Raw genomic sequence first — 27,114 nt, 5'->3', positions numbered from 1 at the left:
TCCCTCTTTGCTTGATGTTTTATTTGTTTTGTTTGGACCGAGCTAGAAATGGATAGTGTCTTGCTAGATCCTGGACACAGTGGATTTAACATTGGTAGGGCTGAGGAAATCTGAAACGAGGTACCCTCCAAATGCTAGGCTCATCTTGGCACTCGCTTGTCTACAGACACTAGGACATTTTCCCCTAAAGTATACAGATCCCAACTAGGATATAAACAGGGAGCTGAACTGTAATGAAGCCTATGGAGTGAACCGGGAAACCCCCAAATCTGGGAAGAGTTGGTAACAGCCATCCGTGAGGAACTCTGGGTGCTCGGAGGGGGTCACTGCTCTTGCCAGCATCTCTGTGTGGTAACTAGAACCAGGTCACCAGCTGTAACTGAGCTCTCCCCTACAGTCTGAAAGGCTGCACTGACACTTGGATTTAATAAGACCATCAGATACAGCAACGTTTTGGAATCCCAATCACACAAGTCTGGGAATGACTCACATTCCCTGGTAATGAAGAACAGTCCTCCCCACGCTGTTTGAGATAGAGGTGCCACAAAACAGACAGTCAACAGGAGGGAGCAGGGGCTGAGTTGGCATTTTCTCTCACCTCTTTCTAAAATTTGTTCCTATAGGACATATTCAACATAGTCTGAGGTCCGTTTAATAAAATGACAAAATCCTTGCAGGTGCAGCAATGTGCTTCTAAAATCTGCCTCTCAGGGACTTCCCTGGTGGTGCAGTGGTTAAGAATCCACCTGCCAATGCAGGGGACACGGGTTCGAGCCCTGGTCCGGGAAGATCCCACATGCCCTGGAGCAACTAAGCCCATGCGCCACTACTACTGAGCCTGCTCTCTAGAGCCCGCGTGCTGCAACTACTGAAGCCCGCATGCCTAAAGCCCGTGCTCCACAACAAGAGAAGCCACCGCAATGAGAAGCCCGCGCACCGCAACGAAGAGCAGCCCCTGCTCACCACAACTAGAGGAAGCCCGCGCATAGCAACGAAGACCCAATGCAGCCAAATCAAATCAAATCAAATCAAATCAAATCTGCCTCTCAGACTTTGGGGGGGGGATGGGAACTTTAGCTGAGAGGATTTCCCCCCACATGTTGCATGCATTAAATTCACAGAGGTTCATGAGAAAGGCACAGTACAAAGAGCAATTTTTAAAAATTAGCTTAGTTGAAACTGACAGATAGAAGCACTTCAAACACTTTTTTAAGATGTATCACTAGGAACCTGACAATCTCGGGGAGTTACACTAACATTCTTAGCTTTATTTCTTTCCCTCTCCTGGCATGTGCTGACCCACGACTTCCGGTACTAACGACTCTCACTGCCGGCTCCTGGTGCAGTGCATGTGCCTCCTCTGGCCTAAGCATGTGCACAACACAAGCACATCTATATTCTGAAAGATATTCCTTTTACTATTTGAAATCTACCTGCTAACCATCTCTCTTCCTGTACCCCCTTCCTCTCCCTATCTGGGCCCTGCGTTTTGTCTGGAACAGTCCGGTTTTATGGACAGCCAAAATAACCTGGACTCCCAGGCGGCACAGGACACCCTAGCACTTTATCGTGCCTGGTGTGACATTTACATGTTACGAGAAGTGCAACTCATCATGTTCCAAGACAACTGAGCCCTCCACCAAGAGTCTGCATAAATAAAAAAGTTCAAAGGTAATTGATGTTTAGAGTGTTCTACCGTGTGCCAAGCTCTGCGCTAAGTGCTTTACATCAACTCACCACCAACCCAGTGGGGAGGTCCCTTAATACTCCCATTTCACAGATGAGGCACCTGGGGCACTCGATCACACCCTACACTGCCTCCGATAGAACGCTTCGGCATCATCCTTGCTTTCCCCATGCTCTTCCTCACCCCCTTTCTGCTCATCAGCAAGTCCTGTTGACTTTCTTCAAATATGTTCCCTGAAACCCCACTCTCCTCTCCATCTTGGGTGCTGCCACCTTCTTCCTGTTCACCATCGGAGGACAATACGGTCCTGTTCAGGTCTCACAGCTTCGACTCTCGTGCTCCCGCAACACATTCTCTGCACAGGGCTCAAAGTTCCCAGGAAAACGTGAGCACTGGGAACAAAACCCAAAGCCGTCATCCTTGTCTGTGAAGCCCCCTCGATGTGGCCCCAGGCCCTCCCTCCACCGGCCCGAGCTCTTCCCCTCATCACGTGCTGTGCTCCAGCCACACTCGTCTGCTTTTAATTCTGTAAACACACCACGCTATTTCCTGCCCGAAACGTTCTTTCCCTAATACTTCCCATCACAGACTAAATATTACCTCCTCAGAAAACCCTTCCCCACCATCTCCACTCCTGTTTTTCTGCCCTTCATTTGCTTGCTTCATAGCACTTATTATCACTAGGAATATATATGATCTACTAGAGAGAAAGAGGGAGAGAGAGACTCACGTGGTGTGTGCGTGTGTGTGTGTGTGTGTGTGTGTGTGTGTGTGTGTGTGTGTGTGTGTGTGTACACCACACCAGAGCCCTACCCAATCCCAAGGTTAGAGTGGGACCTGGGAACCTATATTTCTAGAAAGCTGCCCAAGTGATGATTCTAAGAACATTAAGCCAATCTTTGCCAATTGCTAGAATTTTAATTGCTATGTGTTAATACATCTTTTTCTCCTATCAAAAGTGGTAGGAGATATTATTCATTAATTCAACAAAGGAGTGGCTTGGGAGCCAGAAATGCTGGCCGATCACTGGAAAGCCTTAGCAATAGACAGCAACCTGCAGGGCAGTGGGGTCGGTGTTCCCAGAGACTCAGATGACTTGATTTGTAACACAAAAGAATGTGGTAGCCATACACACAAGTGTCAGCCCTCAGGAATGGAATGAGGTGGCATCTGAGAGAGGGAGTGGGTAAGAGCAGGCCTGTTTGCTTTAGTCTATTCCTCCTAGACCCAATCTTGTTCTTAGCTATGCTAGGGAAATGGAGGCAGTGTTACCAGATTTGACAATTATTTTTTAACAGACTTGTCCAGTGCATGTCAATTGTGGGGGGAGGGGGGCGGGAAACAAACTTGAACGTTCTGGATTAAAGTTATGTGTGCATCTTGATTTCATCAGAATACTGGGGTGTGCACTAGGTAATGAGGACCCTGCCTCCCTTGTTTCCTACCACTATGAAACTGGCCTAAGCTTTGGCTAGACAAGCAAGGTGTGGCTTAAACCAATAAAAAATAAAATATCACATGGCTGGTTGTAATATTTATGCATTCAGTGAAAGAGAACAAGCAAAGGTGATAAATCTAATGTCTACGATATTATTCATTACTTCAACAAATATTTACTCAACACTTACTATGTGTCTGGCACTGTTCACAGCACTGGGACGGCAGTGGTGAACACTCTGTGTTCCTAGAGCTCACATGCTCACAGGGCTTCACGCTCATAATACACCAATCAAAATTAACACTAGCCAGTGAGAAGTGCTACAAGGGAAAATGGAGTTAGGGGACAAAGATGGAAGGGTGGGGGTTCTCTTTTAGAAGAGATGGGTCAGGAAAGGCCTGGAGAGGAGACGAGGGGAGGACAAGGGGAGATGTGGACAAGGGGAGGAAGCGAACAACGTAAAGGACACGGGAAGGGCTTTCCGGGCAGAGGGCACAGCCAGTGCAAACCCCCCCGCAAGCAGCAATGTGCTGGGGAAGGTTTGGGGAACTGTGAGGCAGCTCCTCTGATCCGACCAGGTAGGGTGAGTGCAGGGGAGGGTGGTGGGAAATGAAGAGGAGGAGGAGGCAGGCAAGGCCAGGACATGTAAAGTCTTGAGGGTCGTATAAATTAGATTTTGGCTTTTGTTCTAAGAGTGACAGGACGTCATTGGAGGGCTTTGAGCAGAGAAATGACACGATCTGACTTATCTTTTAGTAGAACTGTAGCTGCTGGGTGGAGGAAGAGCTAGGTAGAGACGGCTAAGCACTCAGCAGGGAGACCAGTTAGGTGCCTACTGCAGAAGGATGAGCTGGAAAGAAGGATGGCTTGGGCCAGGCTGGTAGCTGAAGGATAGGAAGAAGTGCCGGATTCCGGACATATTCTGAAGGTAGAACCAATAGTATTTGCTGGGGTCCCAGAGAAAGAGGAGTTAGGTACAACACCGAGCAGCTGGATGAGCGGTGTTGCCATTTACTACAATGGGGAGGACCCAAGAGGCACAGAATATCTTGGGGTGGAATCAAGGCTTTGGTTTTGGATAGGAAAACTGGATGGAGATACAGAGTAAGCAGATGGCTAGATGAGCCTAGAGTTGAGGAAAGAAGACAAGGCTAGATCCACAGTGTGGAGGTAACAGCACCTGCGTGGAGAGAGAAGACATCTGGGGCTGAGCCCTGGGGCCCTGCAATGTTTCAGGCCTGGAAAGAGAGGGGCCCAGCAGTGATGTGCAGCCTGGGAGGTGGGAGAAAAGCTAAGGAAGCATGTGGGTCTCAGAAGGTAAGGGAGAAGGTGTTTTGAAAAGAGAGGAATAATAAGCTGTGAAAGCACTTTTATTTCCTCCCTGTCTTCTCCAGTTGGAACCCATTCCATTCATCTCTGCTTGGACCTTCCTCTCCATCAGAAAACTGCAAATCTTTTGCTCTGGGGATTGAATGAAAACAGCTGTTAAGTTAGACACAAGCCTGACAAAAACTTAGTAAATACAGAAGAAAACTCCTTAATAAAAACTTCCAAGGCTGGCATCAAAGCACTCGGGATTAATTCTACTTTTCTAAGTTGGCGATTCCTTATATTTTTCTCCAGCACCAAAACCCTCCAAAATATGGCATATGGCATTTATTTTTAAAAACTGGAGATGCGGGCTTCCCTGGTGGTGCAGTGGTTAAGAATCCGCATGCCACGGAGTAAATAAGCCCGTGCACCACAACTACTGAGTCTGCGCTCTAGAAGCCACGAGCCACAACTACTGAGCCCACGCATCTAGAGCCCGTGCTCCGCAACAAGAGAAGCCACTGCAATGAGAAGCCTGTGCACGACAACAAAGAGTAGCCCCCGCTCGCCTCAACTAGAGAAAGCCCGCGCCCAGCAATGAAGACCCAACGCAGCCAAAAATAAATAAATAAAATAAATAAATGTATTAAAAAAAAAAACTGGAGATGCTAATTTCATTGAAATTCTCTTGAGATATATGGAATCACATTAGGGTATACAAATCTTGGGTGAGAATCTCTGAGCAAATGGTTTTGTGCAGACCAACTGTTTTCTGCAGGACCTGCTGCTGCATGAAGGCCTGGAGGTCATCCCCATGGTAGGAAGATCTGAGGACAAAGACCATGTCTGGGAGAAAGTTCAATATTCCCCATTGCTAATAAAAGCAAGCTTGAGTTTTCTCTCATAAAACTATTATTGTTTATTATGTTTGGAATTTAGAAGGGTTGGTATAAAGACTGATTGACTTGATGGCATATATATTCAAAACTTTGATATTTATCCCTCAAATTCCATAGGCTCTCATACTCGCATGCTGTATGTAACATTATTTGAAGATTTCAGTTGATTTAGAGGCATGACCTGTAGAGAACCTAGAAATATTCCCAGATACATTTTCCACATACAATTCCCAAAGTCTGTCTACCTAGTGATTTAATGGGCAGTTATCAGGCTACCATCAGGATAGGAAAAATATATATGGTTTGAACGCTATGTTGAATCCCACCCAGCATTCAGTGGATAAAAAGTAAGGGAAAAAAGGTACATGTTTTTCTTAATCAAAATTTGAACTGTGGGATGAAACACATCTTTGTTTATATATGCTACTGAAATCACATAATTCAATATCTGTACTTATTGTAAGTGAGGAAAATGCTAAGTTAAGAGAACCAGGCAATTTAACTCCTGACAGGTTGCATGTGCACTGCGTTTTTAAAGTTCATGTTTAAAACTATAATGATGTGTTGTAAAATAATTAAAACTTGACATATATGAGATGGTGGTAGGAAAGCAAAAGACATTCTATTCCTTGATAACATTTAATAAAGTTGAAGAATAAGTTCTCAATGAAGCTCTATAACTAGGTCATTCCTAACTACACTGTTTGCCTGAAACCACACTATTGAGGTTTTTCTCATATTAAGTCTTGAATTTTCCTGGTTTTCTGGTAGCTAATTACTAGTTAGATCTCTATTATATGATGTTTGTGAGAGTCACTGTTTTTAATCCATCAAAGCTGACTTTCTGTTCCATCCATGTAGGACTACTCAGCATCTCTATTGATCCTATGTTGGAAGAATCTGGCTGGTTTTAGCCTAGTTTGAAATCAACATGAATCAATAAGCATTAAATTGAATTATGGCATCTTAAAATAAGAAAGGCAGAAAACATTTTCCAGTGGGAACATCTGTTCTTTCAAAGACATCTATAAAATTTGGTAGGTGGGTAGATTATAGAAATACAAGGCTTAGGTGGAAAAAGCTCCTTTTAATATTTAGAGGGCAACACAAGAGTGTTGTCAGATGTTTGCACAACACACTTGCTGCTCTGTTGGGTTTCCAGTACAGACTGGTGTCCAGTGGGAACTCATGGGTAGGTCTTCAAAGCCTATGGTCCCTGGCAAAATCACCTTTTGCCCTCAGACACTCAAAAGCACTTCAGGAATGCTTATTTCAGTTAGGTGGAACCCCATGGTAAAGAAGCACGTGGCCTTGGGAAGGCAGGGGTTCCCAGACTTTCCCATCCTAACACAGCTGAGCCTGTGAGAAGACACTCTGCGTCTTTAACGCCGATGGCTCCCCAAGGGAAGAGATTCCCATGATTACATGGAGGCAGGTGATCAGGTCTAGATCACCTAGATTACTTAGAGAGAGGGTAGGAGGAAGGGGCCTTCTATACACATGGTACTTATTGAGAATCACTGGAAGAAAGGGGAAATAACACCAGATGAGTAGCTGACACTGCGGGGTTTGAAGAAATCACCTGGATTTGGGGCTCCATTTCTTCACTGGTGAAACAAGAGGATTTGAGACAGGTGGTCTCAATATCCCTTCACTCTAAACTCTAATTTCAAGATTCTAACAAAATAGAACTGAGGCTCAAAAGTCTGAGGGAGTGTGACAGGAAAGGATTGATGGCTAAAATCTCTCCCAGGCTTAAAATTCTCTAATTCTACCCATTTCTCTAATGGAAGTGAGAATTCTATGGAAAAAAATAACTCACCTTCCATGTGGGCCCTCCCTCTGAAAGAGGCACTTAAGCACTCTTTTTGTTTAGAAGAAACTACATCTTCAACAAATAAATTTCAAGAAAAAAAAGAAAAAGAGGAGAAACCTCTAGGTTAATAGAGACTCAAAAGTCACATCACCTAACTGTACCTGGCTTGGGTCCTGCTTTGAATGATAAAAACACCAATGAGACAACCAGGGATATCTGAAAACTGATTACTGACTGGATATTTGACGATATTAAGAAATTATTGTTAAAATTTTAGTTGTGATAATGGTAGTGGTACTGTTACTATGTTTGGTTTTTTAAAATATTTATTCATTTATTTAGGTTGCGCCGGATCTTAGTTGTGGCACGTGGGAGCTTCGTTGCAGCATGTGGGATCCTTTTTTTTTTTTTAGTTGCGGTGTGTGGACTTCTTAGCTGTGGCACACGGACTCTTACTTGCAGCATGCATGCTGGATCTAGTTCCCCGAGCAGGGATCAAACCCAGGCCCCCCCCAGCCCCGCGTTGGGAGCACGGAGTCTTACCCAGTGGACCACCAGGGAAGTCTCTGTTGCTATGTTTTTGAAAGGAGTTCTTATCCTTTAGGGATACATACTGAAATATTTACAGATAAGATGATATGATATCTGAGATTTGTTATGAAATAATCTAGTTGGGGGGATGAAAGAGGTAGAGATGAAATACTTTGGCCTTGGTTTATGATTGTGGAAGCTGGAAGATGGATACACACGACTTCCTTACATTTTTATTTTTGAATATGTTCTAAATTTCCCAAAGCAAAATTTTTTGAAAGGACATCTTGAAAATACTTACTAACATGTTGTTTTACAATTAATCTACCTTAGTTTCTTTTCAAGAATGATAAACAAACTCAATCAGCCATAAATTCAGTCATCTAAAATCAAGACAGACATTCACCTACCATGTTCTTGGACTACGTATTCACAGTTCAAATGACCAGAGGACAAAGTACTTTTGTACTTTTGCCCAAAGTAGAATTACCACAAAAATAATCACTGCAATTATTTATCAGTAGCTTTTCCATTAAAATATCTTTTAAATCTTCCTTTTCATTCATGGGAACAATGTCAGAAGAAAAGGCCATACCTCTCAAAGTTATTTTAACTAAAGAATTCATACTTTTGGAAGGAGACCTGAGGTCTTCTATTTGAATCTCCAGTTTATTCATCTCTATTAACAGATAAATACTTAATTAAAAGACTATTTTAAGAAAAACTGAACATATCGTAAGCAATAGACAATAGGTTTAAATTCAGAAGACCCACGAAAACACTTCAGAGAGGGGTCCTTACTATTTGTTATATAAAAATTGGAAAAATAGATAATTCTTGAGGCAGAGCAGGCCCAGAATACAGTGCTGCTTGGGTACCACTCTTCCCATCTGGCTCTCATCTTGAATATGTTCCACTCCTACCCAGGCAGGACCCACTGGAAAGCATGCCGTGGCTGTCACTGTGAAGGACATGTGTTTTTGCCAGGAAGAGTCACCATGAACATGCAGTAGTGCTTGAGGAACTTACATTCATCATTTAGGATATTATATACAAGTACACTCATCAAATTGAAGACCAGGAGATAGTTCTTAAGAAAGAATGACCATTAACCTATCAACATCTAGTTCTGTAACATATACAGAGAGATTAGGCCAAGCCTCAGTGAAAGCGTGGACTCACTCAGTTAGAAGTCACTAGCTCAGCAGAACTCTAAGAAAAACATTTCATTAATTAACCATGGACTTTACTGCCAATACCAACAGAACATATTCTATCACGGTGTGGTGATGGCACCTCTCTCGGTGTAATGTTTGAGTATAAATGGATCTACTTTAGATGTTTATTTATAAATATCCTCTTCAATCTTGAAATAAAATTTCACACTAGAGTTTTCACGTAAGGAAAAGGGAAGCACAATAAGATGTTTTAAAGCTCAAAGTCCAGTTCTCTCATGGGCAATAACTTAGTACATTATAAATCAACTCTAAAGGAAACAAAAAAGACAAAAGATGGAGAACTATTTGAAAGCTCAGGGTCTAGAGGAGATAGCACTATACTCCTATGGAAACCAGAGGCTCTAAAATAAGTCCCACAGCATCTGCTGCCCCAGCTCTTCTAAGACTTGATCAGCTTGACCTATAATTGCTCAAGAAGCACCTGGCCCTGCTTCCACTAGCCCGTAAGTTTCTTCACTCATCTTTGTATTCTCAGCAACTACAGACCACACAGAACGTGCCTGGCAAACTTTTGTTGAATGAGGGAAGCAGATGTATGGAGGGCTAGGGGGAAAAACCCATGACAGACATGTTCAGAGTGCCCTGGTTTCCTCACCAATTTGTGCCTCCAGGCTAGCTATCATGCCCTACCTAGCAATGACCTGGGAGAAGTTCCAGGAAAGCTTATATAAATCAAGTATTTGAAAATCAAATGCTTGCTATTTAAACCAGGGGAGTCTGCTATTTAAATGGAATCCATGGTAGAGCTATTTGTAATAGGGAATAAGCGACCCCCTTTGTAATGAATACTCATGTTGATATTGAGTTTGCTTTCAATGGGAGACACCTGGCTCAAATCTACACCTTGCCTCACCATCACTTGAGCAACACTATTTCACGCTGTCTGAAGCTCTCAGTCAGACTGAAAAGGAGATAAAATAAACTAATATAATCCAGCTTTTGGACAACTTTCATCAGTATTGCCTGTACCCTATTTTTAATTTCAGAGGGCGAGAAAGTTCCCCAATAATGGAGCCCTGGAGGGCAGCCAATGCTCCATGGAAGCCAGGCTCTGGGCTATTCAGCTTCCCTTGGCTGACGTGGGATGGGCAAATAATACGACAGTCCTTGAATGGGGAGCTAGCTGACTGCCAGGTAGACAGCGTATCTCTAGAGCACATCTTTAAAGTAAAACCCGAAGCAACAAAGTTGTCGTCTTCTAAGAATTGGTACAGGGACGAGTCCTAGTCGGAGATGCTGGGCATACAGTAGGCATTTGATAAGCGTTTGTTGGTTGGTCCCGAGATAAAAATATGACTCAAGTGACAAGTTTCAGAAGTTCTGGCCATGGAGACAGCTTGAGGCAGAAGGAAAGTCTCAGTGTAGCACTGACTTAAAAACAAGAACAAGCGTTGCTGTCACCTCTAGTCACCCAGAACAATAAGGGCAGATGGTGGCCAACAGACTGATTTGCTAGTCAAAGGTTTAAAGTTTCATGTAATGTTTCATGGATCTAGAGTAGGGTTGTCAGATTTAGCAAATGAAAGTACAGAATGCCCAGTTAAATTTGAATTTCAGATAAACAACGAATGATTTTTAAAGATAAGTATTCCCAAATATTGCATGAGACAAACACAAAAAATTACTGTTTATCTGAAATTCAAATTTAATTGAGTGTCCTGTATTTAATCTGGCACTCTTACCAGAGTGGAAACATACGGTGACCCACAGACCTTACTCCATTAAGATTTTTGAAACACTGTTCACGGAAATGCTTAAGGAGTTTAGATATGGACAATGAAGAATCTATTTTCTTAAGAGTGAAAAAAGATGCTTCGAGGCCACAGTGAAGGGAAGGGTAAAAGAATAATATAATTAGGACACTGTTTCTCAACCTCAGCACTACTGACGTTTCAGGTTGGATAATTCTGGGGGGGGAAGGGGGCCACTGTCCTGTGCATTCCAGGATCGTAAGCAGCATCCCTGGCCTCTCTACCTGCTAGATGCCAGTAGCACACCCCTCCCCACAGTACAGTGAGTTGTGACAAGCAAAAATGTCTCCAGATATTGCCAAGTGTCCCTTGGGGGCAAAAAATCTCCTCTAGTTGAAACCACTGAATTAGAAGAAATGGTCAAATAAACAGAAAGTGTCAGATTCATTAACCAACCGGTGGTCACATAACAAAAGAGAAATTTTCAGCTCGCCCCCGGGGCTGCCTCAAGCCCATAACAAGGATGAGAGGACTACTCATTTCAGCTAAGACAATCAGAAACCCTTCATCTGCCAGAAGCACTAGAGAAGAATCTTCGGTGAGCCAAGCCGATGAAGCTCTGCATGGCAGTGCACACATCACAGCAAGCAGGGCATCGAACCCAGCCTTTGAAGATGTTCCTTTTAAGTTAACCTCCCTTCCAACTAAACTTTTTCCAAATCTCTTCCTGCCATTTGGAAGTTGAGTGATTCTCAGCTGAAAAGGCCTGTATATACGAGGTGCAGATGGCAGCAGTTACGGCCCTCACCAGATGCTGCAGTCTCTAATTTGATTGAAAGGATATAATTAGACAACAGAAACACTTTAATGAAAGAGCAAAACATGGAGGGAGGGAAGGACTGAAGGCCCTTAACTGATGCCAAAACACCCACCAGTAATAGAGGCTTTGAGTCTGGGGAAAAGGAAGGGGAAAGCCCCTTAAAAGGACAGTCCCCATCCTGTTTATTTCCCCATAGACATAGGAATAGGGATTTTATTATTGTAGCTTTCCACTGTATTTTATGTGGGAACAATCTGATTAAAACCAGAAGAAGTCTTCAGAAGAACATCAAAGAAAAACAAATATGGCTTCTGTGGTCATTATTAAAAATATTTTTACCAGCCCAATAATTTTCTTTGAAGATGAATTTTTATAGATTGAACAGCAGCAAGTAATTTACATACTGTGATGACATTGGTTAACAATCCCTACTGTTCTAGAACTACTTGGTCGCCATGTTTTCATCCAACTTTATGATACCAAGGAACGTGTACAGCCATTTAACATTTCTGTTTAAAAGAATAAACTCTAACTCTGTTTAGAGTTAGTCCTATAAGTCAGTGCCACAACTGTTCTGTATCATCTTTAAAAGTTGCCTATGCTGTTTTTATTATTTCCGAGCTTTCAAACTTTGAGTGTGAATATACTGCTCTGGTTCTAACCAAGAATCTAACCAAACTGAAAGAAATCCAGCCCTCAAAGTCTGAAGTTGCTAATGTGGTGTGACACTGGGGTTTGGAAGCCTCCTCAGCCCACTAGAAGCAGGGCCCCGCCCTCGTGGTAAATTGAACAATAAAAGTTTAATGCTTTGGCTACTTGCCAGGGATTAAATCAGTGGCAAGAGAAACTAGAAGCTGGGCCCAGCAGAGGGGCAGCCCCGAGAGGGTACTGTTATTAAGTACCCTCTCATAACTGCAGGAGGGAGAGGCAGCCTTGCGTGTGAGGTGGCCTCAAATCTTTTGTCTGTAAAGTACTTCCTAGCCCCAACCTCATTCCTCTTCAAACTGGTGCAAGTCCAGGAGAGGGAGGTGCTTACCTAGAAAGAGGATTAAAAGGGGGATGGAAGGAATTTCCTTAGAGGACGAGAAGGCAGGTTTCTGTGGAGTGGCCATTTTTGAGTATGGACACCCTGCTAATATTTCTACAACGGCCTCTTTCCTTTCCCTGTTTAATCTGAATCGAGGATAATGTCCCAGAGGCGACGTCTGGGGAAGAATCACTGCCGTCTTGAGAGAATGACACTGAAGACAACAGAGAGGGGGACAAAACAGAGTGACCTCAGGCTCCTCTCCTAGACTAATGCTTCCGGGTTCCACCTGGATACTCAAGGTCAAAATGAATGTGGAAGAATGTCAGTCACCGTTCTCACCCATTCACTGTGAGCCAGCCAGAAACTAACCTGCCAGGTGACAAAAGGGGACTTGAGGAGACCTCACCTCAAAACCTGCACAGGTAGTTTGCTAAGGAACACATTCACTTCCTCCTCTGTTATCCTTATTCAGGAGGCAAAAACTAAGAAAAAACTACAGATCCAAACTTACAGCCTCTCACAAGTGTTTTGCATTAACTGTTCCACAGTACAAACACAATCAATTTGGTATGTTTGAGTGTTTCATTTTGTTTTCTCGAAAATGTTTTAATTAAAACAAAATAATCATCCATGCTAAGCACACTGTTGTTTTTTAAAGGCCATTTTAAAAATGACAATAGAACCATTCAACTGTTTAGGAAAGTGACAGAAGTTTGTTTTCTTCTTTTTTTTCTCCTGTTTTTTTTTTTTATTTTTTTAAACGTCTCAGGGCCGGTGCCACCTGCTGCCTGGGCTTTCCTCTGAGAAACAAATCTCTCAACAGTTTGATCCAAGCAACATCTGCATAGCTGAACAAACAATGGGCTGGTTCCGAGGAAGGCTCTATTTTCTTTATGTAGTGCACCCTGAACCATACTGAATTTCTTTTTAAAGTATTTTTTAAAGTCTTATTAAAGATCCAAATGTATGTGTATGAAATTTCCCTCCCTCGATATGTTTTTTTTTAAATTGTGGTAAAATATACCTAACACAAAATTTACCTTTTTAACCATTTCTCCCATGCCTCTTAAAGTTAGTTTATAGTAAAAGGTAAAAGGTTCATTCAGCAAGCCTCCTTGTCACTTTTCCAGACCAGTGAACACTGGAAAAAATCAACACATATGGACCTAGAGCAGAACTTGGTCAAGTCCAGCCTGCAGGCCAACTCTGGCCCACTGCCCATTTTTGTATGGCCCATGAGCTAAAAATGCTTTTTAAATGGTTGAAAACAACCAAAAGAACAATATTTTGTGACATATAAAAACCACATTAGACTTCCCTGGTGGTTAAGAATCTACCTGCCAATGCAGGGGACACGGGTTCGAGCCCTGGTCCAGGAAGATCCCACATGCCACGGAGCAACTAAGCCCGTGTGCCACAACTACTGAGTCTGAGCTCTAGAGCCTGCAAGCCACAACTACTGAGCCCACGTGCCACAACTACTGAAGCCCGCACGCCTACAGCCCGTGCTCCGCAATTAGAGAAGCCACCGCAATGAGAAGCCCGCTCACCACAACAAAGAGTTGCCCCCACTCGCTGCAACTAGAGAACGCCCGCATGTACAACAATGAAGACTCAACACAGCCAAAAATAAATAAAATTTTAAAAAAACTGTTAAAAAGAAATCACATGAAATTCAAATATCGGTGTCCATGTAAGTTTTCTTGGAAGACAGCCACACCTATCCATTCACAGTTTGTCTATGGCTGCTTTGCTCTACAAACATGACCTCCCTTCTCTTCATTCTTTGAGATTCTGCAGCTGTTGTACTGCAACAGACAGTACATGGCCCACAAAGCCCAACTTATTTACTGTCTAGCCCTTTACAAAAAATGTTTGCTAAAAAAAAAAAAAAAAAAAAAAAAAAATGTTTGCTGACACCTACCTGACCTAGAGCCTAAGATGGCATTATAGGCTCAAAAATTCTAAACTAAAGATGGTATATTGCCCATCACCCAAAATTCCTAATCTGTATATTGTGAAGCAATTTAAAGCAATATATTTTACCTTCATCATTTATTGCTTTTGATCCAAATATGCTAAATCATAAGTAAGTGTATCAATAATATCTATATTAAGTGTACCAACTTGCTGTTTATTAGCAGTGAGCCTAAATTGAACTTCTTTTTGCTCTAAGATTTATAAAAGGTCTCACTGCATATCTCAAACACTTAAACAGTTTTGTCGAGGGGCCAAAAATTTTCACAAAAAGATCAGAGTTCTTTGATGCCAGGTCAGTTTTGACAGTTTCCTGTTTCTTAAAAATACATAAAAGTAACTGGTATGCACGTTAGTCCCCTTCACTCCTCTCAGCCCCTGGGTTGTATACAGGTAATTCTATACAACATTGATGGAGTCCCCAAGAGGGATAAGGCCCTGTACAGTATGAAACTCTCACTGTTAACTGAACTCATAGGTTTTATGGCAAGACACACGGCTGTCTAATGGGACAAATTCTACATGAGGAGCTGGAGGAGGATGAGCATAAAAGGCTGTTCACAGCAAACATAGCCAGAGTTGACGCACACCCGAAAGCCCCTAAATGTGGTGAAACACCCAAGCAGGTATATGCCTTAGGCGGAAAACTCACAGCAGAAGTCCACTCAGCCTTCTCTGCTCTTCCTACCTCTCGGCTGTCCCCTGCAGGTCAGTGAATTCCAGATGGGAGTTCACTTCAGAGAGCCCATCAGCCCACGGCCCTGGCTGCCTTCCTCCTTGAAAAGGGAGTCTAGATTCCTAACCTAGAATTTCACTAACCTCTAGGTTTCACTAACCTCTACCTTCCTCCTTATCAGTTGTGAAGGAAGGGAGAGAATCTCAAAGAATGAAGAGAAGGGAGGTCATCTGGGGTTGGCTACACACTGTAATTAGAAGTAGCACTGATAGGGAATGAGCTAACTTTTTATAAAGTCAGCATTCAAAAATGCAAACCACCAGTAATTTAAATATTACAAAATTATGCAGAATATAAGTATTGAAATAATTTTTTCCATCCACAAAATTTTAGAGAAAATTACAGTATCAAAAATATGAAATGTCAAGTTTGGCATATCCTCAGAGTAAAACGTATTTTTTATTGGAAAGGATTTTTAAAAACTAGTGGGTAGGCTCTAGACAGGATGTGATGCTGAAGACCATGTGGTATCTCCCTAAAACTGCCTCTGGAACTAAAGAGGAGAAATCACAAAGGCACTGATGTACTAGGATGGGAGGGAAAAAAGCTGGTGAGGCTCACTGAATTGGGAACGTGGGCCACTTATCATAAATCATTTCACAATGGTTATTTATTTGTCCCTACCCCAGACTCCAATAAAAACACACACCAAGGTTTGAGGTTCAAACTACATAAGAGCTGCTGCATTTGACCCTTCCAAGCAAAGCAAAGGCGCCTGAGGAGAGGGTGCCACCTTCCAACAAGCATAAGCACACAGCTGGTTCACTGAACACTTTTCAGAGCTATTACTCTGCCCTTTCCAGGAGAGGAAACAGTTTATTTCCACCCATACCTCTCTCTCCATAGAGGACATTAAATCCTGACCACACATATGGCAAAGTGGAGCTAAGGGGTTACTAGGTTACAGTTATGTTGACATATCCTGGCTCTCAGAAAGTCCCTCCTTCATTCCCCACATACAGCAAACAGTAGAAGTGATCAAACTTCTGCACAAGTTTTTGTAGTTGTCCCCTAGAAGGCCACTGATCACTCAGAAACCACTTCCTGAGCCTAAGGTTTATAGCACTTGGAGAGCCCCCTTCTACCGCTCTAAAGCCAAGCTTTGCCTTTTACAGGGATTAATCAGACTGGAAGCTCATAGCATTCCCAGGGCAAAGGAGGTGTCCAGCACTTGGTGAGCCGTAAAGCACTATAAAAAGAAGTATTAAATATGTTTAGTGACTGCCTGCTATACGTGGGTGTGTTACCTGCAGTACGTCATTTAATCTTCACAACACCCTGCAAGGGAGTTATCATCATCCCTCCTTTACAGATGAGGAAACTGAGGCTCAGAGAGCTGAAGGCACAACCCAAAGTCACATAGTAAGTGACAACACTAAATCCTTATCTTTATCACAAATCCAAGCTGGTAAGTAAACAAAGCAACTTGGAGTTTTCTTTCATCAGCAAAATCCATCTCTCCAATATCACAGTCTGCGACTTTGGGTGGAGAACCCAGAGGCCGGTTTTCTTACTTCAGCAAACCTGTAATGCACTTTTCCCGTCCCTTCCATTAATGCCGAATTCTCAACACCTGAACAACCTGCGGACAAATGTACCTGGGCCAGACAACGCCCCCTTGCCTGCTCTTCAACTTGGAGAGTTCTGCTGCAAGGAAGGGTGTTCGGGCAAGCTAAGCAAAGTCCCAGCTTCCATCCTGGTCTAGGGCCCCACTTGGGAAGACCTGGCCTTGACCTTGGCCTGGGGAGCGGGTTACCCTGTTTAAAGTCAGGATAAGCACCCTAAGCTCTGTAGGGGAGAAGTTTCCCATCACCCCTTCCTTTCTTCCCCTCTCCACGCTGGACCTGCACCGAGTCACGGGGAAGTTCAAAGCGGCCCCGGTGGGGTGGGGGGTGGCTAGGGAGGGAACGTTCTGGCTGGGTAGAGCCGGTCGTCTCCGGACCCAGGTCTACCTGTAGCAGGGCGGGCAGGTCAACTTTACTTTTCACGACTTGTACTCAGAAATTAGTGTTGGGCAAGCGGGTGCAGCCGGGACCGGGCAGAGGGGCCGGGCGCCCGCTCCCGTCGCCTCCGCACCCGGTCGTGAGCGGGTAGGCGCAGGGTTCGCGGGCGTGGGTGGGAGGGGGTACTGGGGGCGTCGTTGTGAGGCTTGCGGAGGGGATCCTGGCCCGGGGTGTCGCTGAGGGGCTTGGGGAGGGGGGGCAGCGTCTTGAGGCGGGGTGGGGGAGCGTCCCGGCCCCGGGGGGAGTCGCTGAGGGACTTGAGCTGGGGGTGCCGGGTCCTGAGACAGAGGCGACATCCCGGCCGGGGAGACGTCGCTGAGGAGCCTGGCGAAAGGGTCTGGGAGGTACTGAGGCAGACTGGGCGCCGACCGAGGGCGTAGCTGAGGGGTCTGGGGGAGTCCCAGGTCCTGAGGAGAGGGGCCGCCCCGTCTGAGGGGCGTCGCTGAGGGGCTGGAGAAGGAGTCCCAGAAGGCAGGGGCGAGGGAGTTGGGCCCCCCGGGCGGGCTCCGCGCAGGACGGGCGGAGCGGGGGGTGGGGGGGAGTCGGTCACTCACCGGGTCCGGGGCCGAGGCCGGGGCTGGGCGCGGGCCGGGCGGCCAGCGTAAGCGCGGCGGCGGAGAGCAGGGCGAGGCGGGCGGCGGGCGGCGCCATGGGCCGTCAGTGCGGGGCCCCGGGGCGCGGCCCGGGGGAGAAGGGGCAACGCAGGGAGCCGGGGGCGGCCATGGGAGCGGGACGCTAGGCTCGAGCGTGGCCCCGCCCCGGCCGCCCAGCCGCCCCGCCCCGGCCCGCCCTCCCCAGCGCCGCCACCGCCCCTGCCGCCAGCGGCCCGCCAGGCTCCGCCGCGAGGCCCGAGGGGCGGAGCCGACTGCGCACGCCCGCCTCGCCCCACCCGCGCCTGCCACTCACGCTCCAGGCCCCGCCCACATCCCCTTGCACCTGGGCCCGCCCACCCGCGGACCACTTTCTTGGTTGGTTCGAGGGGCGGGGCCAGCAGGTGAGGGGCGGGGCCTGGGGCACAGCCTCCGAGTCCACAAGCAGAGGTTTGACCCGGCAGGACCGGGCCAGGCGCCCAGTGACCCCTGCTCCACCCTCACTCGGGTCGTGACCCACACGCGGGCTCAGCCGCAGCCGTAATAGTCAGAACAGCAGTCTGCAAACCGCTTTTCCCTGCTTGGCTCTTCGCAGCGGTTTAAAAAAGGGTGCTCTGGAGTCAGCCTGTCCGGGTTCATATCCCACTTGATCACCTGTAAAATCTTGGGCGGATTTAAAGGAAAAATAGCTCTCTTACTTCAATTTCCTTATCTGTTAAATGGGGACGTTGATAGCAATTACTCCCAAAGAGGTTGTACTAAATGAGACAATGCGTGGAAACTTTAACACACACACAGTAGGAGCTTAGAAAATGTTGAGTTCCTTTCACCATCCCAATTTTTGCAGCCACAAAAGAGGCAGCATACGGCTTCCTGCCGGTGCAGGGGACAAGGGTTCGAGCCCTCGTCTGGGAGGATCCCACATGCCGCGGAGCAACTGGGCCCGTGGGCCACAATTACTGAGCCTGCGCGTCTGGAGCCTGTGCTCCGCAACAGGAGAGGCCGCGGTAATGAGAGGCCCGCGCACCGCGAGGAAGGGTGGCCCCCGCTTGCCACAACTAGAGAAAGCCCTCGCACAGAAACGAAGACCCAACACAGCCATAAATAAATAAATAAAAATTAACTAAAAAAAAAAAAAAAGAGGCAGCATACTGAGCCCCGGTTCCGAATCCTATCGCACATTTTTTGTCAGCTGGGGCAAGTTTCCTGCTCTTTGTCATCTGCAAAATAGGAATATTAAAAGGCCTTCACAAGATTAGATTAGATTAGATAGACGCAAGTAAAGCGCCCGACACCAAGAAAGTCCAGAAGTGGGTGGGGCAATGGTGCTTTCTTAGACACTGCGATCCCGGGACGCAGAGAGCGCGTGGCTCGCTTAAACTCTCGGCCCCGCGTGGCCTCACTCCCCAACATGGTCTTCCCCTCCCGCCCCCGGGGTCTGTGGTGGGCCTCTCTCCTCCCCCGCACTCCCTCAGGCAGAGATTTTCCTTCGGCTCCAGCCTAAACCACCGCGGTGACGCCCCGCGGGGCAGGTCCGGGCAGTGCGCGCTTTTAAGTCCCTGGTCCCAGACTTGCAAGTGCGGGCCTGTGCCCGGCGCGGCGGCGGGAACCTCAGCCCTCCTGTGCTGACTCGCCGCGCCCTGAGCGGGGCTGGGCTATCCCCGGCCCGCCTTAGGTGCACCGGCCCCCTACCCATCCCCCTCGCCCGGTCCCAAGACCCGCCACCTCGCCCCCAACCATCCCCCCATCCCAGCTGCTCCCAGAGCTGGGCCCCAAAGGCGCAACTACTCCCACGAGGCTTCTTGGCTCCGTCACACCACCCACACGACCCAGTGCCACGGTAAGAGTGCGCTTGTTCAATCACTGTTTTCCCTGGGTCATTACCAAGGTCGAGAATCCTCTGGGCTCCTTATTGGAGCAGAGGGATGCCCTCCACATCCCACCTGGTGTCTCCCACTCTTGCTTACCTTCTCCTGCACCATTTTGGGCCCTTCCCCACCTCCAAAATCACCTCCTCCAACATAACCTGGGAATGCTTCAACTCTTAACTTTCACCCTCCCAGGCAGGAGGCCCTAGAAGGAGAATAAAATGGGGAGATGCAGGTAAAACCATCAGCACAAAGCAAGTACTCAGTAAGGGTGATCCTTCCTCCATTCAACAAATATTCAGTGAGGAGCCTGTCAAGAGCACCAGCAAGACAAGAACTTACGCTCCTAGAACTGAACTCAAACAGAGCGGAGAGGCCAGTCAACCAACAGGGAAACAATGTGAATTTCAGAGAGCAAAAAGTACTACAAAAACAAGAAAATGATGATATTGACAGAGGGTGCTCTGTGGACTGTTTTAAATAGAGTGCGGGGGAAAGGTTTTAGCAAAGCGGGACACAGCTGTCTACAGTTTACAAGGTCCTTTCATATCTCATCCTAGTTTCGGAGGAGGAAATAAGAAGAGGCAGATGGGGGGGGGGTCGAAATCAGGTTTATTTGGCCAAGTCTGGGGATTTATGCCTCATGGTAGTAGCTCCCATCTGTCTTACTGCCCTGCAGAAAGGCACCCCTGTTGACTGGGTACCAGCCCCCTTCCTTTATTCTGCTCTCTTGGCCTTGTGTAACCAGAATGGGCTACAGTGAAAAATGAAAATGTGGGGCCCCGTGTTCAAAATTTTTAAGAATTTCAAGATGGTGACAACAGAGCATTAAACCAAGCCTGAGGTCCTTCTAAGCTCGGGGGCCTGTGTCATTAACTACACACACCCCTGAAATGTTGCAAGCCCATGAAACCTGGCTTGTACAACAGAGCTCAGAAATAGTGTGCAAGCTCCTGCCCCCACTGGCTGCCATGAGAAACATCTCTCTAGCTGTCCCCAGTCCCCCCCCCCTCCCCTCTTTTCCAGCATAAAGCCCAGCACAGGTGATGGAAACAGCACACAGAGGCTAAAAATACAACCGAGCAGGTCTAGGTCAGGGCACGTAATGGCTCAAGGTCTTTGCTCAGTTATGTGGTCTCTGGCCCTGGCAAGGAGCTGCCTGAGATATTCATTTCAATGCTTCACATGCCTCAGTCCTTCAGCAGCTTTATTTCATGGAAAGAGTGAGGGCATTGACTATAGCCCCTGGGCCTCCAGGAAGATATTGGTGTCTGTCTGTCTGTCTGCCGGCTCTGCAGTCAGGCCCTTGGATTCCTCCCGAGGGCAGCAGGATTTGCCAAGAAGCTGAGAGATCTCAGCTGGTGGAGTTTGGGCAATCCTGGTATCTTTGAAACTCCAGCTGGGGTAATTTCTGCTCAAAGGGCAGTCATGTTGTAGAGAGAGCACTGGATGAGGAGTCTGATTATAATAACAAGAATAGCAAACCTTTACTGAGGATTTTAATAAGCTTTCAGCAGTGTGCAATGTTTGTCATCACATTTCTCATATGACGGTAGCCCTATGAGGGAGGCGCTCTTACGAGCCCCCTCATACAGAGAGGTTAAATGGCTTGCCCAAAGGTTGCCTAGTGGTGGAGCTGGGCTATGAACCCAGGCAGTGGGACTTCAGGACCCTACTCCTCATCACCGTGGTGAATTGCCTTATTATCTTTATGGGGTTCTAGCAACCAATGCCTACTGAGTGGTCCAGGGCTGGGATTAGGGTGAGGCAAGTGAGGCATTGGCCTCAGGCACAAGATTTAAGGGGGCCCCCCAAAACTCAGTAATCAAGACAAATATTTAATCAATTTTTAAATATATTAAATATATTTAATGGACAGTGTTTTAATGCAATATCTTTTAAAACTCTAAATGAATGTTAAAAAATTAATGATGAACAGAATCTCAAAACTTTAAATAAAAACAGGATCTAGATTCCTGATTTTCCTTTAGCCTCAGGCTCATCTCAGCACTGATCTTATCTCCCAGGTTCTGGGTCAGGCAACTAGTGATGGAAAATTCAAGAGAAGCAGTAGTTAGTCTGTTCTGATGGGGGTGAAGGGAGAAAAGGAATTTGGTTTTGAACATAACGAGTTAGCAGTGTCTGTGGGGCATCCAGGTGGACACATCTGAGAACTCAGAGCCAGGTGAGAAGGGGTGGCAGGATGGGCAGGGCACCCTCATTTCACATACTTGGCCCGTGATAGGTGTGTATTCAGCACATGTGGTCTAAATCACTCGTCCTCCGGGTTTGCATCATGGTTCAGGAATCTTTTCAAGTTCTCCCATCCAAAGTTTTTCTCTTCTCTCCTAAAACTTCTACATCACAAACCTCAGACGTGTTCCCATATGGGTGTGGAAGTTTATTTGCTTGGGTGTTAAAATAAAAACATCTTCTGAGGAAATTAAACACAACTAAATTCCACTAGAATTTGGGGGTGGGGCATGAAGGAGGAAGATGAGAATTCATATAAATTGGCTCAATTTCCTCTTTTTTTTTAAACTTTTTTTTTTTTTTTTAATTTTTGGCTGTGTTGGGTCTTCATTGCTGCACGCAGGCTTTCTCTAGTTGTGGAGAGCGGGGCTGCTCTTCGGTGAGTGTGCGGGCTTCTCATCACGGTGGCTTCTCTCCTTGCGGAGCATGGGCTCCAGGTGCGCAGACTTCAGTAGCTGTGGCACGTGGACTCAGTAGTTGTGGCTCGCCGGCTCTAGAGCACAGGCTCAGTAGTTGTGGCACACGGGCTTAGTTGCTTTGCGGCATGAGGGATCTTCCCTGACCAGGGCTCGAACCCATGTTCCCTGCGTTGGCAGGCGGATTCTTAACCACTGCTCCACCAGGGAAGCCCAGCTCAATTTCCTCTTTATTCACTGACCCTCTGGAAGGAGAACAGGAGCTCAGAGAAATTAAAGAGAAGAGTGGCAGTAGAGGAGAAAAAGAAAGAAGAAAGATTATCGGAGCTAAAAATACAGTCAGTAGAGACTGGCTAAGCATCAGACAAGGGCAGATGTGTTTCCAGATAGAAGCGGTGGTTTAGATATGTCAGGAAGAACAGCTCCAAAGGATGGGTGGAAAATAAAGGTTATTTAGACTGAGCTCAGCAGAATGAAAAAGGTTCATTGGCGAACCAAACTCAGGAACAGGACTTTCAGCAACATGGAAGCCCTACGGCCTCAGCCCCAAGGTCTCTGGATTGAGTGTTGGCACCAACAATGGAAACTCTTGCCATGGTTTCAGGACCCTGGATCAAATAGAGTCTTTCCATCCTGACTTTATACTTCTGAACAACCTTCAACAGAACAACCTCTGTTAAAGACTAGTTACTTTCCTTAGTGTATCCTCAGGTACCTGCTTCCCTTTCCATCTAACAAAGCAGGGATATTCGGGACAACTTCTAAAACCAGGGGGAAATGTAGCTCTTGTAGATACATCACCTCCGTAAGGTTGATGAATCTGACAAATGTTTAGTGAAGATGGATCGTGGGAAAAGAAATGTCATGATACCCAAGTCAGATCAGAATCATCCCCCGTTTCAAGAGGCTGATTGCTTGACAACAAGGATTTACTGTGTGGCACAGTGAACTATATTCAATATCTTGTAATAACCTATAATGGAAAAGAATCTGAAAAACCATACTTCAATTAAAAAAAAAAAGAGGCTCATTGCTTGCCCTCATAAACCAGATGGGCACACAACTAAGGACCTGGGATGAAGTTCCTATAAAATGTTGGGTTAAGTCACTCCGACCATGAGCAACAGGAGCTCAAGAAGGGGTCAGATGAGTGAATGGGGCATAATATTAATAACATTAGGGACTTCCCTGGTGGTCCAGTGGTTAAGACTCTGTGCTTCCACCACAGGGGGCGTGGGTTCAATCTTTGGTTCGGGAACTAAGGTCCCGCATGCCTCACAGCACAGCCAAAAAAAAAAAAAAAAAACCAACATTAATTAGAACTTTATTTACTGAGCACTTACTCTCTGCCAGGAGCCATGCCAAGTGCTTCGCGTGCGTTGTCCCATTTCCTCCTCATAGTGATCCTGGGTAGGCACTCCTATTATCCGCATTTCACAGATGAGGAAAGTAAGGCCCAGAGATGTGAATTCACTTGCCCATTGAGAAACGGATCTGGGATCCATCAATAGGACTTGATGTGGTCCGTGCCCAGGTGTGGTACGTGGATGGGCCAACCAGATGCAAGGCAAAGTGTCACAGCGTAGCTCTGAGTGGATAAGAGCAAAGGTGGTGTAGACCCTGGTTGGGTTGAGTCCAGCCTTTGTTGGTTACTAGCTTTTGGGCCTGAGGCATGGTCCTTGAGCAACTGGACCTTCAGTTCCCTTTCTTTTTTAAAAATTTTAATTAATTAATGAATTAATGTATTTATTTATGGCTGCGTCGGGTCTTAGTTGCAGCACGCAGGCTCTTCGTTGCGATGTGGGCTTCTCTCTAGTTGTGGCATGTGGGTTTTCTCTCTCTAGAGTTGTGGCATGCGGGCTCCAGAGCACGTGGGCTCCGTAGTTTGCGGCATTCGGGCTCTCTAGCTGAGGCGCAAGAGCTCAGTAGTTGTGGCGTGCGGGCTTAGTTGCCCCGCAGCATGTGGGACCTTAGTTCCCCAGCCAGGGATTGAACCCACGTCCCCTGCATTGGAAGGCAGATTCTTTACCACTGGACCACCAGGGAAGTCCCTGACCTTCAGTTTCTTCATCTATAAAGTAGGGATGGCAGCAGCACCCAAACTCATGCAGAAGACTGTTGGTAGCATTTGGTGAGATGATGTTGGTAAAGTGTTGTCTAGAACCATGTTTGGACTACAGTGAGTATTCGATCAACACAGATTTTACTGAAATAGGAGAAATAGCACAGGCCAAATTACCCTGAGTTATTTCTAAGGAACGTGAGGCTTACTACTAGGGCAGGGTCAATTGAAGGGAGTTACACAGAAGGGAGAGAAGGTAGAATTTGATAGAACTTGAAGAGTCTGTATCAGCTGCCACCTGTGTGAACAGCTCTGTGCTAGAAGGAGATACTGAGTGCTCCTTGAGTCAAAGGCCTAGGAAAGTAAATACATTTGAGTGTCTGGAAAGAGGTGGTGTGGGAAAGCCAACCTCAAGATGGGGAAGGAGAGAAGGAAAGCAGAAGAGCAGCTCCATGTGCCATTCTTGCCCTTCTGTCCCTGCCATGCGGAGTAAAGGCAGACCATAGCCCCAGAGCCTGGTGGCACTTCTCCAGGGTTCACTGGCTTTGAAAGGATGCCTGCCTGCCCGGTCTCCAGACGTTTGCAAACCCTTCCCAAAGACAAACCCTTTCCAACGCCCAGCTCTAAAACTGACCCACCTCTCGGGAGGTGAGGCCAGAGCTTGCCACTGAATGGACCCTATTGTCCTCCCAAGCGTCTGTGGGTCCAGATGCCGGCGGCCTGGTGGTGGTTCCACGGCGGCCTGCGGTGCGGTCTGCCTGCGACTTTGATTCACTCCAGGGACAAAAAAATCAAACAGGCAACGCATGTGATTCCAGGAACTCCTGCCAGACTCATACTCTGTTTTTCCACCATTTCGCTCTCCTCCCCCCCCCCCCCCCGGGGGAGGGAGCCTCCTTTGGCATTTTGCACATGAAAAATCAAAACCACCAACAGGGCAGGCACCTGATAAGGAGATAGGCATTGCCCAAGAGTTCCCAGGAAGAGGCGTCTTTGTTCTTGTTTCAAGCCCTTGACACTGCTAACAGCTCTAATTACTGCATTTGCCATGGGATGTAAAATAAAACCACATTCCAGAAACCATGTATTCTCCCAGGGAGAGACATGGCAGGCAGAGGTGCCCAGGGCTGCAGGAACGTGTTCTTTCATTTCTGGTCCCTAACCTTGGCAGCTATTCTGAGAACTTAACAGTACCTTCTTTATGTGCGCAGGAGAAGGGCCCTTTCGCACCTGTAAGGATGCATCTCGCTACCTGTATCCAAAAATCTGGTCTGCATATTTGACTACATTGCGTGCAAAGTGTGCTTCTTAAGAATGTCAGAACCTTCAAAATTCACCTGTGCCATATTGGGGAAAATGAGGGCTTGAGAAGTTCCTGAGGCTGTAAGCACAAGAAAATAGAACTTCTTCCAACATAATTTAACTATAAAAATCTGATGATGTAACACCCACCCACACCCACATCACAAACGAAAGTGACATCACAAATACTAGAGATAATGGTTCAAAACTGCATGAGAGCCAAAATCTAAACAAACAGCAATTTGCCCATACATGACTGAGGCAGAGAAAGACAGGTGATAGAAATATTAAAACAAAACAAAAGACAGAAAAAGGGAAAAGAAAATACATATTTCTTCCCCCTACTAAGCTAACTAAAATAAAATTTAAGGCAACCAAAATATGGTAAGGTGATTTTATTTTATTACAGATGACATTTCTTAGAAAGCCAGGTCTCTTTAAGTGTGTGATTCTAATCTATCCAAATTGTTCTCTTGTTCTTGGCTGGTCCCGAGAAATGGAGGCCAGCATCATTTACATTGTGCTTTTGCCTTTTTAGACCCCAGTGTATATTTCCCTGCTTAGCAGCTTTTCTTGGCTCATGGCAGTCTGGTTAGAAAGTGATTTCAGGGCTTGGCAGGATTTTACCTGCTGTCATTTCTGGGTTGCAGCATAGTTGAGGAGTGGCTACAGCTCCTATAGGAAGCTTGAGTGATCCCATCTCCCATTCCTTTCCTGCCATGGGTTCCCTTAGCTTTCCAGGGGACAGAAATGGTTTTTAATTCCTTATAAATGCTCCCTGACCCTCCCTCCGCTTCCAGCCCAAGCATGCTATGTTCTTTGAGAACCTGACCATCACTGTGACCTTGTGAAGTTCTACTGCTTCCCTACTTGGTACAAAAGGTTTTGGTGAGCAGGAGAGAGGTTGTGCAGAAAGATTTCTAAGAGCTGTGTGGAAGGAATGGTCTATAAAAAAATGTTAATACTTTACCTCCAAAATAGACCTTCTAGTCTCTGCTTGAGAATTGGTCTTTTTTATTCCTTTTCTCCCCCTTATAATTCTAGCATCCAATCTCTGTGAGACGAGATCCCAGTAACCCCACCTATGGACTCCGACAGTCTATCTTACTGAACACCAGGCTTCAGGACTGCTATGTGGACTCGCCAGCTCTCACCAACATCTGGACAACCAGAACGTGTGCAAAGCAGAACACCAATGCTCCCATACCAGGTACCACCTCTACTTGGGAAGTTGTAAAGAACCCATTAATTGCCAGTTCCTTCTCCCTGGTTAAACTGTTGCTCAGGCGACAACTGAAGGAGAAATGCTGCCCAGTACCACGCAAGTTTGGAGATGCGAAACCCTCAAAGAGATTAAAGCCCAAGGACGATTCAGCAACGAAAGCCGCCCAGCAGGGTTGGATAAGAAACTCCATCAGTTCCAAGAGCAAGCGGCCAGTGGGGCCG

At 46.2% G+C, this 27,114-nt stretch overlaps 1 protein-coding gene and 1 long non-coding RNA gene across 13 annotated transcripts in view; both read right to left on the bottom strand.

Moving 5' to 3' along the window:
* Positions 1-17,979, bottom strand: part of LOC309639271 (kremen protein 1) — a 145,760-nt gene extending 127,781 nt beyond the window's left edge. For 3 of the 12 annotated variants that reach the window (XR_014251568.1, XM_082416288.1, XM_082416279.1), the window contains exon 1: positions 17,732-17,978. Coding sequence is in view for 10 of the 12 variants with exons in the window: in XM_082416288.1 (XP_082272414.1) it covers positions 17,732-17,828 (97 nt within the window). In the remaining 2 variants the exon portion in view is untranslated. Of the gene's footprint in view, positions 1-17,731 lie in introns of all 12 variants that reach the window. The other 9 variants (XM_082416290.1, XM_082416291.1, XM_082416292.1 and 6 more) reach the window with 5 other exon arrangements.
* Positions 46-10,728, bottom strand: LOC309639333. Its single transcript, XR_014251604.1, has 2 exons — positions 3,316-10,728; positions 46-1,966 (listed from the first exon to the last, which is right to left on the bottom strand). It is a non-coding gene; the product is annotated as an uncharacterized lncRNA (long non-coding RNA).
* Positions 17,980-27,114: the final 9,135 nt, after the last annotated feature.

The sequence above is a fragment of the Balaenoptera physalus genome (genome assembly GCF_965194825.1).
Source record: "Balaenoptera physalus genome assembly, chromosome: 12".
NCBI classification, from domain to species: domain Eukaryota; kingdom Metazoa; phylum Chordata; class Mammalia; order Artiodactyla; family Balaenopteridae; genus Balaenoptera; species Balaenoptera physalus.
The sequence above is the reverse complement of the archived record's forward strand: the minus strand, read 5'-3'. Positions and strand labels throughout refer to the sequence as shown.